The sequence below is a fragment of the Phragmites australis genome, chromosome 14 (genome assembly GCF_958298935.1).
Source record: "Phragmites australis chromosome 14, lpPhrAust1.1, whole genome shotgun sequence".
NCBI lineage: Eukaryota > Viridiplantae > Streptophyta > Magnoliopsida > Poales > Poaceae > Phragmites > Phragmites australis.
In genome coordinates, this window is record NC_084934.1 from 6,213,572 (window position 1) to 6,227,698 (window position 14,127).

At 48.5% G+C, this 14,127-nt stretch overlaps 1 protein-coding gene across 1 annotated transcript; it reads left to right on the plus strand.

The window, feature by feature from the left end:
* Positions 1–1,053: 1,053 nt before the first annotated feature.
* Positions 1,054–4,214, plus strand: LOC133891622 (probable 1-deoxy-D-xylulose-5-phosphate synthase 2, chloroplastic). The gene is made up of 3 exons (XM_062332349.1): positions 1,054–1,295; positions 1,507–3,429; positions 3,603–4,214. Exons 1-3 carry the CDS (start codon positions 1,212–1,214, stop codon positions 3,747–3,749), a joined length of 2,154 nt encoding a protein of 717 aa, XP_062188333.1. The 5' UTR covers positions 1,054–1,211; the 3' UTR covers positions 3,750–4,214.
* Positions 4,215–14,127: the final 9,913 nt, after the last annotated feature.

Below are 14,127 nucleotides of genomic sequence, written 5' to 3' on the forward strand. Positions count from 1 at the left end.
TGCTGTGGAATTTTCAGGACTACGCACAAGCAAGATCGGACTGGTCAGCCTAGCTACCTGGACATTTTCAAGTTTTAAAATAAGTAATACTCAAATTTGCCTAGGCCTAGTTTATTTGGTATCTTGTTACGAAAACTTGGCGACAAATTTGGAACCTAGCTTGGCGATTTTTTTAACTTGTCAATTATTTTTTAAACCTAGTTTAACAATTTCTGAAACATGTTAACATTTTTTTAGCAAAAAAAAAAGAAAATGGTCCATTAGCCTAAAAAGGAAAATTAGCCAAAAATGAAAATTGTGTGTTAGCCGAAAAATAGAAAGTTAGCCAAAAAAAATGTTCAGTAGATAAAGATACAGTGGACCTTCATTACTTAACGATCTCTTTTCTTTTTCATATCTAGGGTCAGTAATGCGAATGAGGGCTAATTGCCCTGCACACCCTAATCTTTCACACCCACACCTTTTATCCTCCCATTGCTCTCTTCCATAGATGATAAAACCTTTAACGAACAATGATGACTTCCTCCACTACGGGTTCTTATCCCTACTTTCTTATTTATGACCATCGTCGCAGACAATAGGTTCCCATGGTATGGTGATGGAGGCTTCAATATGGAGATGAGTTGGCACCGACAACCTCCATCCAGAGCAAAGTGCGGGCCATTGCAACAATTATTTGGCTCAATGCTTGGAACATTTTCTTTGGTTCAACATAGCTCAACGAAGTGGCACGTAGGACTACAGTTCGGTTTAGACGACAGTATGAATGGTCTCACGTTGGGGAGAGATGACAACCACACGATGAAGATCCCACGGTGCATAAGGGGCAGCCAGAAGCTAACACTTGACACGCAATTCGTTATCGATCTCGCGAGAAGCAGGTTCCCCGAACCACCCTGGTTTTCTCGCCTTCTAATCCCTTTCCTTCTCTTTTACTTTTCCTCTACTAATTTTTTTCCAGTTAGTGGCTCACTATTATGACGTCACTCCCCCTCCTCCCGCGCGCCTATATTAACCCGCCTCCCCTTCTGCTTCTACTTCACTCCTAGCCTCCACACCTCTACTCTTCTTCTTCTTCCTCCTCCTCGTCGCAGCGCGGCATTGCCGTCACGAGCTAATCGTGCTTCAATTCTAGCTACCTGAAGCAATTAATCACGACTGTAACAAGTGACCATACTCAGCGGCACCTTGCACGTTAGCTAGACTAGCACATGTCTCCAATGGCGCTTCAGGCATCGACGCCTTCCGCGTTCCGCGCTGTCCCGGCCATCGCCCACGCCTCTTGCCGGCGTCAGGTACGGCCACTAGGCTCGCCAGACGACTGTCCATGCTTCTTGTGTTGCGTGCGCCCGCGTTCTAGCGGCTGACGTTCGTGCCGCGCGCGCGGCTCCTGCCGTCTCGGCTCGCCGGAGACGGGATGCTCTGTTTCTTAGCGCGCTAAAGTCGAAGCTTTTTTATGGGGTGCTGATGAACGGGATGCTTTTGGTGCTCTGTGTGCGGTTCCAGGTGCGCGCCAGCGCGGCGGCCCCGAGCGCAGGCGGCAGCAGCAGCAGCAGCAATGGCGACGGAAAGGTGATTCGGAAGGAGCTGTCCACGGGCGCGTGGAAGATCGACTTCTCCGGAGAGAAGCCGACGACGCCGCTGCTTGACACCGTCAACTACCCCGTCCACATGAAGAACCTCTCCACCTCGGAGCTGGAGCAGCTAGCGGCGGAGCTCCGCAAGGAGATCGTGCACACGGTGTCCAAGACCGGCGGTCACCTGAGCTCGAGCCTAGGCGTGGTGGAGCTTGCCGTGGCGCTGCATCACGTGTTCGACACGCCGGAGGACAAGATCATCTGGGACGTGGGGCATCAGGCGTACCCGCACAAGATCCTGACGGGGCGGCGGTCGCGGATGCACACCATCCGGCAGACCTCCGGGCTGGCGGGCTTCCCGAAGCGCGACGAGAGCGCGCACGACGCGTTCGGGGCCGGACACAGCTCCACCAGCATCTCGGCAGCGCTGGGCATGGCCGTGGCGCGCGACCTCCTGGGCCGCAAGAACCACGTCATCTCCGTCATCGGCGACGGTGCCATGACCGCCGGCCAGGCCTACGAGGCCATGAACAACTCCGGCTACCTCGACGCCAACATGATCATCGTGCTCAACGACAACAAGCAGGTGTCCCTCCCCACCGCCACCCTCGACGGGCCCTCCAAGCCCGTCGGCGCGCTCAGCCGGGCACTCACCAAGCTCCAGTCCAGCACCAAGCTCCGCCGCCTCCGCGAGGCCGCCAAGTCCTTCACCAAGCAGATCGGCGGGCAGACGCACGAGGTCGCCGCCAAGGTGGACGAGTACGCGCGCGGCATGATCAGCGCCTCGGGCTCGTCGCTGTTCGAGGAGCTCGGGCTCTACTACATCGGCCCCGTCGACGGCCACAACGTGGAGGACCTCGTCACCATCTTCGAGAAGGTGAAGTCGATGCCGGCTTCGGGGCCCGTGCTCATCCACATCGTGACGGAGAAGGGGAAGGGGTACCCGCCGGCGGAGGCGGCGGCGGACAGGATGCACGGCGTGGTCCGGTTCGACCCGTCGACGGGGAAGCAGTTCAAGGCAAAGGCCCCAACGCTGTCGTACACGCAGTACTTCGCTGAGTCGCTGATCCAGGAGGCGGAGGCTGACAACAAGGTGGTGGCCATCCACGCGGCCATGGGCGGCGGCACGGGGCTCAACTACTTCCAGAAGCGGTTCCCGGACCGGTGCTTCGACGTGGGCATCGCGGAGCAGCACGCGGTGACGTTCGCCGCGGGCCTCGCCGCCGAGGGGCTCAAGCCGTTCTGCGCCATCTACTCATCCTTCCTGCAGCGCGGCTACGACCAAGTGGTGCACGACGTCGACCTGCAGCGGCTGCCGGTGCGCTTCGCGCTCGACCGCGCGGGGCTCGTCGGCGCCGACGGGCCCACGCACTGCGGCGCCTTCGACGTCACCTACATGGCCTGCCTCCCCAACATGGTGGTCATGGCGCCCGCCGACGAGGCCGAGCTCATGCACATGGTCGCCACCGCTGCCGCCATCGACGACCGCCCCAGCTGCCTCCGCTTCCCGCGCGGCAATGGCATTGGCGCCGTCCTCCCGCCCGGCAACAAGGGCACGCCCCTCCAGATCGGCAAGGGCAGGGTGCTCGTCGGCGGCACCCGGGTGGCTCTCCTCGGGTACGGCACGATGGTGCAGGCGTGCCTTAAGGCGGCGGAGGCGCTCAAGGAGCATGACATCTATGTGACCGTCGCCGACGCCCGGTTCTGTAAGCCGCTCGACACAGAGCTCATCCGGGAGCTCGCCGCCGAGCACGAGGTGCTCATCACCGCCGAGGAGGGCTCCATCGGAGGGTTCGGCTCCCACGTTGCCCAATACCTCAGCCTCAGCGGTCTCCTCGACGGGCCTCTCAAAGTAAGTAGATGACGTCACATCCTCACTTCTACACGTCATCTAAAAGCTAATTTGACGGCATGCAACATGGACCAGTGACATCGACAACTTAAGCTTAATTTTGGATTGGTTTGAAATCAAAGGGAGCAAATTCTTATCAGTCTAACCACGTACGCTCTTGTGTTGTTTTGCAGCTGAGATCCATGTTCCTGCCGGACAGGTACATCGACCACGGCGCACCCCAGGACCAGATCGAGGAGGCAGGGCTGACGCCGAGGCACATCGCCGCCACGGTGCTGTCCCTGCTGGGGAGGCCATTGGAGGCCCTGCAGCTCCAGTGAATCATCCATCATTCATTCATCATCACCTTGCACTACACATCATCAACAACAGATAAATAAAGCCAAGGAAGGAGATCATGCATGTCCCTGATGTCCCTGACCTAGTTAACCACAGTCACATTCTCTAATGGATCTGCAGGCAGTAAGCTAGCTAGCAGCCTAGTACTAGGTAGAAGAAGATGCCAAGCCCATGTGTGTATGTGATTCTTGGCATGTTCCAATGCTTCCAAATGCAAGAGTATCGCACAAGGTGGTGAAGTGAGGACATGGCCTTTGCTTTGCTTGCTTGATTCCCAGAGCAGAGCAGAGCAGGTGGATGTCCTCCTCTGAGCTGATCTTGTCAGTGACGTAGGCATGCATGTTCGTTTGTTAGTTTTGTATAGATGAGGTGACAAGCATACAAAAAAAGATCATGCAATACTCAGTGTTCTATATAGCATAAACAAAGAAGAAAGATGTGGATGAGTTCTTTGTCTGGTGAGAAAGAGTCATGGCCTTGTGAATTGTGATCTCCTCCCCATGGTTTGTCCTGGTGTTGTGCTGAAGCTCATGGAATCATGGGAGTGGAGGGTTAGCATCTAGGAGTGTGTCGTTGAGGGACAGAATATTCCCAGGTGCCTGGTTTTTCACTAACATGTTGTCTGGACTCTTCAAGTTGCCAGTTGTAATTGTATTAACAGAGCTTCCATGTTAATGAAGACAATCTGGATAAAGTTATGGTAAAAGTTTGCTGATACCTTGAATGATTAAAGAAGAAGAAGGAAAAATCCACTTTGCCCGCACAAAGTATTGCGAGAGTCCACTAAACCTCCAAAAGTATCTTTTTTACTAGTTACCTCTAAATTTGTAATACCGGATCACATCACATCATCTCCTGTACGGGTTCGTAAGGTGGTTTTGGTGATATTGAATGTTGCATTGCCACGCAAGTTGCCACATCACCTCATCTCTCTCTCTCCCTCTCCCTCTCCCTCTCTCTCCTCAGATGTCGTGTGATCATTATGCTTATTATCAATGCATTCTTCCACATCCCCTTGCTCATTATGAACGCATTCTTCAATGTTGCTACACCGCCATATTGTGTTTTTCAACCATTGTCATGACTTCCACTATGCCATGTATAAGGTTGAGCATGTCATGCACACCTAAAGTGCACACCACCGCTACTTTTGTTTGCTAGTGTGCCAAGAAAGGACGAGTAGCAGATCAAGGAGTGAGGACGAGAAACCCTTCGTACAACCCTTCTTGGAGCAGCTCCTTGAACAACTAGTGTGCTCTTGCTGCTAATCACATCACAAGTGTGATGTATATAAGATGCTAATTAACTCCATGTATACACTCGGTGTAAATGATTGAGCTTTGTTTATTGATTTGGTATAAATCTATGTATCACTATAAAAAACTATTTTTCGAGACACCTAAGTTATCTTTTTTCATAGATGATTCATTTAAAAAAACGTCTGAATAGTTAACGAGGATCTCATTCGGTTACGGACCGCCTGTGAAAATAGTCATTTCCACATGCGGTTCCTTATGTGAACCGCCTTTAGAAATGACAATCTATTAAAAAATTCATAACTTTTTCATGTCAAGTCGGATGAGGAAAAACTCTATATGAAAATTGTAGCCCTCGACGAGATCTACAACCTTGTAGTTGACATTTTTTTATTTGAAGTCATTTAGAGGTCCAAATAATCGTTTTAAGTTTTAAACGATTATTTGGACATCTAAATGACTTCAAATGAAAAAATTTCAACTACAAAGTTGTAGATCTTGTCGAGGGCTACAATTTTCATATAGAGTTTTTCCTCATCCAACTTGACATGAAAAAGTTATAAATTTGTTAAGATAAACTGTCATTTATTTCTACAGGCGGTTTCTTATGTGAACCGGCTATAATAATGGATGGTCATTTTTACAGGCGGTTAATTAAGTGAACCGTTTGTGAAAATATGTGACAGCTTATCTTAAAATATTCATAATTTTTTCATACAAAGTCGGATGAGGACAAAATTTATATAAAAATTGTAGCCCTCGACGAGATATATAACTTTGTAGTTGAAAAGTTTTCATTTGAAGTCATTTAGATGCCTAAATAATTATTTGAAGTTTTGGATAGAAGATATCAAAAGAATTACATATGTTAATATGGTCAGTAGTAGTTCTGTGGTGGGACAGCGAGGAGGGTTCGCGCGAGCTGAGAGGTTTCGAGTTCGAGTGCCAAAAACCGCGTAACGCTCATATTTCGCGCGAAAAAACACGTGACTTGTGACTTTTTTCGGTCAAAAAATATCGATTCGGGGACCGATTATCACAGACGGTTCGCTTAAGGAACCGCCTGTGGAAACCTATTTTCACAGGCGGTTTCTTAAGTGAACCGTCTATGATAATAGATTTTCACAGGCGGTCTCTTTTGCGCCTGTGAAAATCGTTCATTTCTACAGGCATTCGATCACAGACGTGTGCGCTAAACGTCTGTGAAAATGAGTTACCACTCGCCTCTAGAAATAGTTTTTTAGTAGTGTATACATGGAGCTTTGTTCATTGGTTTGGTATAAGTCGAGCGAAAGGCCCATAGGAGGTGCAACTCTGCATGGGAAACAACTGCAAGATCACCCCAATGCCCCCCACCCCCATCTTCCTATGCAAATCGTGGACGTGTTGCCACTGCCGGAGCCCTTGCATGAATGTCTGAGGAGAGAGAAATTGGGAGGGAAGAGAAAGGGAAAGATCAAGTAGTATGGCAGATCATATGACAATACAACCTTTCACATCATTAAAACCACTTAGCGAAAGGGTATAGTGGGTGATGTGAGTTGTATTACAAACTCAGGAGATTAAGTAGAGAAAAAGATATCTTAGGGATATCAAATAGATTGTCCTAGTACTTTAGGAGAGTAAAGTTGACTTTTCCCATTAAAAAATGGAGTACACACATGGACCAGGCTTAAAGCAAGTACACCTAGGCTTGAAGAAAGATACCCCTCTGTTCTTTTTATATGCCATTTTAAAATATATGCAGTCATGTTTTTAAAAGTTTGGCTGTTGATATATTCAAATCTATCAAGATTATCTAAATTAATTATTAGCTTTATCTTTAGAAATACTTTAATAAAAATACAGTTGTATTAGTATATATTTATATTAAGTTATAAAATGTTGTATTCAAAGTTACATTTCTAACGACGAGAAAAGTCAATAAGGATAAATACAAAAGATAGTAACAATTAACAAGTACTATAAGGGTTCAGAAAACCGTTTAATAAGAACCATTGGGTTTTTTTTTTTTTTTTTGCCTTCTGAAGATGTGATATTTGGATCATGTCTCACAAGTATGTACATCTGTTCTGTCAAAATGGTATCAGCATGTGCCATTTAGGCCCTTACCCTTTAAGGAAAAACCGGCCTGCGTGTCTGTAAACCCTGCAGCATATGAATGACCAACTGACCATACAATGTTCAAGCTTCACAGCTTAGCACTCTGCTTTTATGCTTCCATTGTTGCATTTGCCAACAACTTTACATCATGAAATTAAGACAAAAAAGAACCAAAACGACAATCAAATTACAGCATACATTTGAATGAGATGACAATCACATTTCAGTATGCATTTAAAAAAAAGATTTACGCATTTCAGTATATATGTTGATGAGTTCTAATGGACATTAACATTTCAGTCAGTCACCCTTTTTTTCCTTCGTTAATCAGATACGGTGTTAATCTGAAATGTGAGGCACAAGCAAGAAAACTCAAATGACAATGATATCAATAAAATGTCAGCTTATACAGTATAGTATTTATACATGAAGCTAAAGAAAGAAGACAAATTTCAAAAAAATCACAATCATCGTTCCAGTAAACCACATGGAAGGAATTCTGCAGAATGGAAGAAGCATGTGCCATGCCAAGGTTGATAAAAACCACCGTGCATAAATATGCATGTACTTGGACTGAAAGCAACCCTGAAACGTTTCTAAGATGATAAAGGAAATAAGTCTTCGAAACAGTTGGATTGTTTAGTAAATTACTAAAAAACCACATTTTTTATAGTTATACACTTATACTTGCAAAAGAGAAAAAGGTATTTTAGCTTGTAGAGACCACAAAACCTGAGGCCGTGTGCTACAAGCCAAAATTCTGTGGGGTTTTCTGCAACTCCAGCCACAGAAATTACGAGTTTTTTTTCGTAATTCAGTCTTTTAAAAAAAAGAACTACAACATTATTCTGTGCAGGGCTCATAATTTGATTAATTTCTCGGAACCTAATTTTGACAATTCAGTATTCAATGTAGCAAAGGAAACATGAACTCATCATCCCACAGCATGAGTTACCAGTTTTCAGACTTTTGAAGGCACCTTCGTTAGATGGAGCTCTCATGAAGACTTGAGAGTTGGAACTTGGAAGCACACTGACCACTGACCAGGCATACTTTTCAAGCCCTGTTGAGGACTCACATGTTTTGAATCCATCTGTACATTCTGAAAAACATGGGAGGAAATTTTACCACCCTTGGCATTCATCTTCATTTGCTAACCCATTCGTCGAGGAAGCGGCGCGGAAGCTTCAGAAACAGCTCAAACAGCACGGCAGATGACCATTATCATGAAGCACTGGAGATGCCGTAAAAAAATTCTATGTAGTCAGGACTTGACATGAGAAAGCAGCAGATTATGCTAAGACTCTAACGGTTCAGTTAATAAAAATTATTCGGTTCAAATAACTGAATGTTAGAGGCCTTCTTCTTGAGAGGAAATGATTGACTATTGACTTCGGCATCGAAGAATTCTTCAGCACCACATGCGAGCTGTTGTCAAAGTACCTCGATGAACAACTTCAGCTAATGACAAATTTGAATCTGGCCGACACGACTATGAAAGTAGGACACTACTGACAGCCGGAAATAGTACTACGCCACAGCATGACAGTAACTGCTTCTGAATCTGGAGTGTTTCCATGCACATGCTTTACAAATTGCAAAAAAGAATTTCAACTAGATATTGATTTTTCAGAAGCAAAAGGAAGTCTAAACATGTGATATGTTCTTTTAATAGTGAAATGTTTGTGGGAAAACAGGGCGACAACTAAGCCGCTTGAATGAGACATGGTACTTTTCTTAGGGCTCAATGAGGTGGTTTTCATGAAGAGGCATATGGTACCGCAGCACTGGTCTATATTTGATCCAACGATGCAGTTATTCCACCAAGGCATCATTGGATTAGGAACAGAGTGTTGGATTTAATCATGAATGTGGCCCGTTGGCATGCTAGTCGTTGGCGTGGAGTCAGGGAGAGCGCGTCGTCAGGAGTTCAATCAGGAAGTGGCCACGGCGAGAGCGCCGGGCATACGTGAGTGCGTGGTCAAAAATAACATGCGGTGTGCATAAGTTTGTTTCCGTTTTTAGTGGATCGTGAGATTCCATGATCCGGTTCTGCTGCTAGTATAAGTAGCATTCAGTTGTATTTCGTATTGTATGACATCAATTATTATTCAACAGAAGAAAGTAGCTCTGTCCACCCAGAAAAACTTGATTGTTCTGTTCTTGTCGATTCCTGCTATTGTTGTGTCCTCTTTGCTGCAGAAGCTTGCGATCCTGTGGCTGTGTCCCAACATTTGGTATCAGAGCTAGGTTGCAATTGTATGCCCAAGTATCCCCGATTCAGTCCCATGTCGATCGTCGCACAAGGAGAGTCGTCGCGGGCGAGCGGCGGCGGGCCGTTCGTGTACCCGCAGTTGACGGCAACGAACTATACCGCGTGGGTGATCCGCGTGCAAGCGATCATGGAGGATCAGGAAGTCTGGGAGGCTGTTGAGCCGGCGACCGGCACGGCCGTCGACCAGAGGAAGGACAAGAAGGCGAGGGCGCATCTTCTTCAAGCACTCCCGGAGGACCTCCTTATGCAGGTGGCGAACAAGAGAACGGCGAGGGAGGTCTGGGAGTGCCTCAAGACGAGGTTCGTTGGCGCAGATCGTGTCAAGGCGGCGCGATTGCAGACGTTGAAGAGCGAATTCGACGCCCTACGCATGAAGGAGGACGAGTCCCTGGACTTGTATGCCGGCAAGCTCACCGGCATGGCGGTCAGGTACGTGAACCTTGGCAGCACCCTCACTGACGCCGCTCTGGTGAAGAAATTGTTTGACACCGTGCCGGAGCGCTTCATCAATGTCATCGCCGGCATCGAACAATTCTACGACCTCAGTACCTTGGCGTTCGAGGAAGCCGTGGGCCAGTTGAAGGCCTACGAGGAACGCACGCGCCGCGGAGGTGGCAGCGTGAGAGCTGACGGGCAGCTCCTCCTCACTCAGGCGGAGTGGGAGGCGCGCCAGAAGAAGGTGGCGGGTGACACTTCAGGGAGAGGAAAATCACCTGAGAATGGTGGGCGCGGCCGTGGGCATGGCCGCGGTAGAGGCCGAGGCCGCGGTGGTCAAGGAGGGCGCTGGTGGTGGCGTCAAAGATAAAAGCCATATCCAGTGTTTCAGTTGCCTCAAGTATGGCCACTACGCCAGCCAATGCAAGGAGCCCAAGAAGGAGGAACAAGCTCACCATGCGCGGGCGGAAGATGTCGAACCAGCGCTTATGCTCGCGGTGTCGGAGGTGCCGACGTCGCTCGAGCGGGCGCACGGGGGGCGACGAGATGCTGTGTATCTGACTGAGGAGAAGGTCTTCCCCGAGTTGCATCTCACAGAAGACGGTGCGTTCATCAGCGACACTTGGTACCTCGACAACGGCGCGAGCAACCACATGACGGGAGATCCAGGAAAATTCAAGGATCTGGACGAGGCTGTCACCGGAAGGGTGAAATTTGGGGACGGATCCACTGTGCAGATCATGGGAAAGGGCTCAATCCTGTTTGATTGCAAGAACGGAGATCAATGGATGCTCCAGGAAGTCTACTACATCCCCAAACTTCGGAGCAATTTGGTGAGTCTCGGCCAACTCACTGAAATTGGTTACAGGGTGGTGATGGATGGGGGTGAGCTCAAAGTATTTGACAAAAGTCCCCTGAGACTGATAATGAAAGTGAAACGCTCACCAAATCGGCTCTACCGTATTGATTTGCGATTGGCGAGTCCTGTTTGTCTCCTGGCAAACTTGGAGGACCCGGCGTGGCTATGGCATGGGCGACTGGGCCATGCAAACTTCCAGGCGATGAAGATGCTTGTTGAGAAGAACATGGCAGTGGGAGTGCCACAGATAGTGCACCCAGAACAGGTATGTTATGGGTGTCTTGTGGCGAAGCAGGCGCGTGCACCGTTCCCTCGAGCGGCGCGATACCGGGCGGAGGAGCCGCTCGGACTGGTGCACGTCGACCTGTGCGGGCCGATATCTCCATCGACGGCAGCTGGCAACAAATACTTCATGCTGCTCGTTGATGACTACTCCAGGTGGATGTGTGTGTACATGCTGAAGAGCAAGGATCAAGCATGCGCTGCATTTATCATACAAGGCGGAGGCCGAGAACACATCTGGACACCGCGTCAAAACGCTGCGCTTTGACCGCGGTGGCGAGTTCTTGGCAGCGGCGTTCGCGGACGTATGTGAGCAAGCAGGCATTCAGAGGCACCTCACTGCACCCTACACACCACAACAGAATGGTGTTGTAGAGCGCAGGAATCGGACGGTGATGGAGATGGCGCGGTCACTGTTGAAGAGTATGAGTGTTCCTGGCAAGTACTGGGGGGAAGCAGTGAGGCATGCCGTCTACCTGTTGAACCGTCTTCCAACGAAAGCAATAGGGGAGTGCACCCCATTCGAGGCCTGGAACGGGAGGAGGCCTCACCTGGGGCACCTGCGTGTGTTTGGGTGTTTGGCACATGTCAAGCCGGCAACGCCGCACATGAAGAAACTAGATGACAGAAGCCAGCAGATGGTCTATTTCGGCGTTGAAGATGGATGCAAGGCGCACAGGCTGCTCGATCCACGTCGCGGCAAGATTGTCGTAAGTCGCGATGTAATTTTTGAAGAAAGTTTGGAGTGGAATTGGTGTGCAGATGTGGGTGCTGGAGAATCAGCAAAGTTCCATGTTGAAGAAGGCCCTCACTCAAACCCCTCAGTGTGGTCATCTAGTGGAGAACCAGCAAACATGCAGGAGCCAATGGTGCCTCAGCCCAACAGCCTGATAGAGATTGCAGATTCAGGGAGAGTACCATTCATGGCGTCACCCTCTTCACCAGCCACTCCGGTGCAGATGCCATCACCCGGATCATCGACAAATGAGCCGCCCGAGGAGCAGGAGGCTTCTGGGTCGACCAACACCTGTAGTTCAGATGGAAGGCCACTTCGTTTCCGTGGCTTGGATGATCTTTACCAGAATACATCTGAGGTAGAGCTCACTTTTGACTCTGATGGTGAGGCTCTGCTTGCAGAAATAGAAGAGCCATCCTGCTACAGCGAGGCAGCAGGGAATCCAGATTGGGAGAAGGCCATGGATAAAGAAATCGAGTCAATCGAGAAAAATGCAACATGGACATTGACCAAGCTGCCTGCAGGACATAAACCCATTGGTTTAAAATGGGTGTACAAATTGAAGAAAAATTCAGGAGGACAGGTGATCAAGCACAAGGCTAGGTTAGTGGCAAAAGGGTATGTGCAGAGACAAGGGATTGATTTTGAGGAGGTATTTGCGCCAGTAGCCAGGCTAGATACGGTGCGTCTGATTCTTGCTGTTGCTGCAAACCGCAGGTGGGAAGTTCATCACTTAGATGTAAAGTCGGCATTTCTGAATGGAGAGCTTGAAGAGGAGGTGTATGTGTCACAGCCGGAAGGGTATACTGTGAAGAACAAGGAGCACCTTGTGCTCAGGTTGAGCAAGGCTCTATATGGCCTTCGGCAAGCGCCGCGGGCATGGAATATCAGACTGGACAAGAGTTTGAAAAATCTTGGTTTCAGAAGATGTGTGCAAGAGCAAGCAGTATACACAAGAGGAGAAGGGGTAGCTGCAGTTATAATTGGGGTTTATGTTGATGACCTCATTGTCACAGGGCATGATCCAAATGAGATTGAAGTTTTCAAGCAACAAATGACAACTGAATTTGATATGAGTGATTTGGGCTTGTTGTCATTTTATCTTGGAATTGAGGTGTCCCAGCAGGAGGACTGTCTGACAATCAAGCAGACTGGATATGCAGTGAAAGTGCTAAAGCAGTTCGGGATGATAGACTGTAATTCAACAAAATACCCAATGGAGCAGAGAGCAAGGCTGCACAAAGATCTTGCTGGGCAGCCTGTAGATGCTACTGAGTACAGACAAGTGATAGGCTGTCTCAGGTACTTACTCCACACACGCCCAGATCTTTCTTTCTGTGTTGGAGTGGTGAGCAGGTTCATGGAGAGGCCAACAGTGATGCATATGAATGCAGTGAAGCAAATCCTTAGGTATCTCAAGGGTACTATTAACTTTGGTCTGGTTTATGCACAAGGGAGGAAAGAAGAACTGTCAGGGTATACTGACAGTGATTTGGCCGGTGATCTGGATGACAGAAAAAGCACTGGAGGCATGGCATTCTATTTTTGTGAAAATTTGGTGTCATGGACTTCACAAAAGCAGAAGACTGTGGCTCTGTCATCTTGTGAAGCTGAGTTCATGGCAGCTACTGCAGCAGCAGTTCATGCACTTTGGCTCAGAAGCCTGTTGGGGGAGATCACAGGAGTGAAACCTGACAAGGTGAGGCTTTATGTTGACAATAATTCAGCAATAGCACTGATGAAGAACCCAGTATTCCATGGTAGAAGTAAGCACATCGATACGAAGTATCACTTCATCAGACAGTGCATTGAAGAAGGAAGCATTGAAGTTCAGCGAGTTTGTACTGAAGAGCAAAGAGCAGATGCTCTGACGAAAGCACTGTCAGCAGTAAAGCTTGCAACAATGCGACATCTGCTTGGTGTTCGTGATCTGGGGCCACATCAGGATTAGAGGGGAGAATGTTGGATTTAATCATGAATGTGGCCCGTTGGCATGCTAGTCGTTGGCGTGGAGTCAGTAGGGAGAGCGCGTCGTCAGGAGTTCAATCAGGAAGTGGCCACGGCGAGAGCGCCGGGCATGCGTGAGTGCGTGGTCAAAAATAACATGCGGTGTGCATAAGTTTGTTTCCGTTTTTAGTGGATCGTGAGATTCCATGATCCGGTTCTGCTGCTAGTATAAGTAGCATTCAGTTGTATTTCGTATTGTATGACATCAATTATTATTCAACAGAAGAAAGTAGCTCTGTCCACCCAGAAAAACTTGATTGTTCTGTTCTTGTCGATTCCTGCTATTGTTGTGTCCTCTTTGCTGCAGAAGCTTGCGATCCTGTGGCTGTGTCCTAACACAGAGAACCTTTACAGTACACCATGATACTAAATGGTGAAGAGTATCATTGTTGTGATCCAACCGTCC

What these genes read in the sequence shown, in the direction of transcription:
- LOC133891622 (XM_062332349.1), top strand. Translation starts at nt 1,212, where the DNA reads ATGTCTCCAATGGCGCTTCAGGCATCGACGCCTTCCGCGTTCCGCGCT. An exon ending in ACGCCTCTTGCCGGCGTCAG is followed by an intron (nt 1,296 to 1,506) that starts GTACGGCCACTA and finishes GTGCGGTTCCAG; the next exon opens with GTGCGCGCCAGCGCGGCGGC. An exon ending in TCCTCGACGGGCCTCTCAAA is followed by an intron (nt 3,430 to 3,602) that starts GTAAGTAGATGA and finishes GTTGTTTTGCAG; the next exon opens with CTGAGATCCATGTTCCTGCC.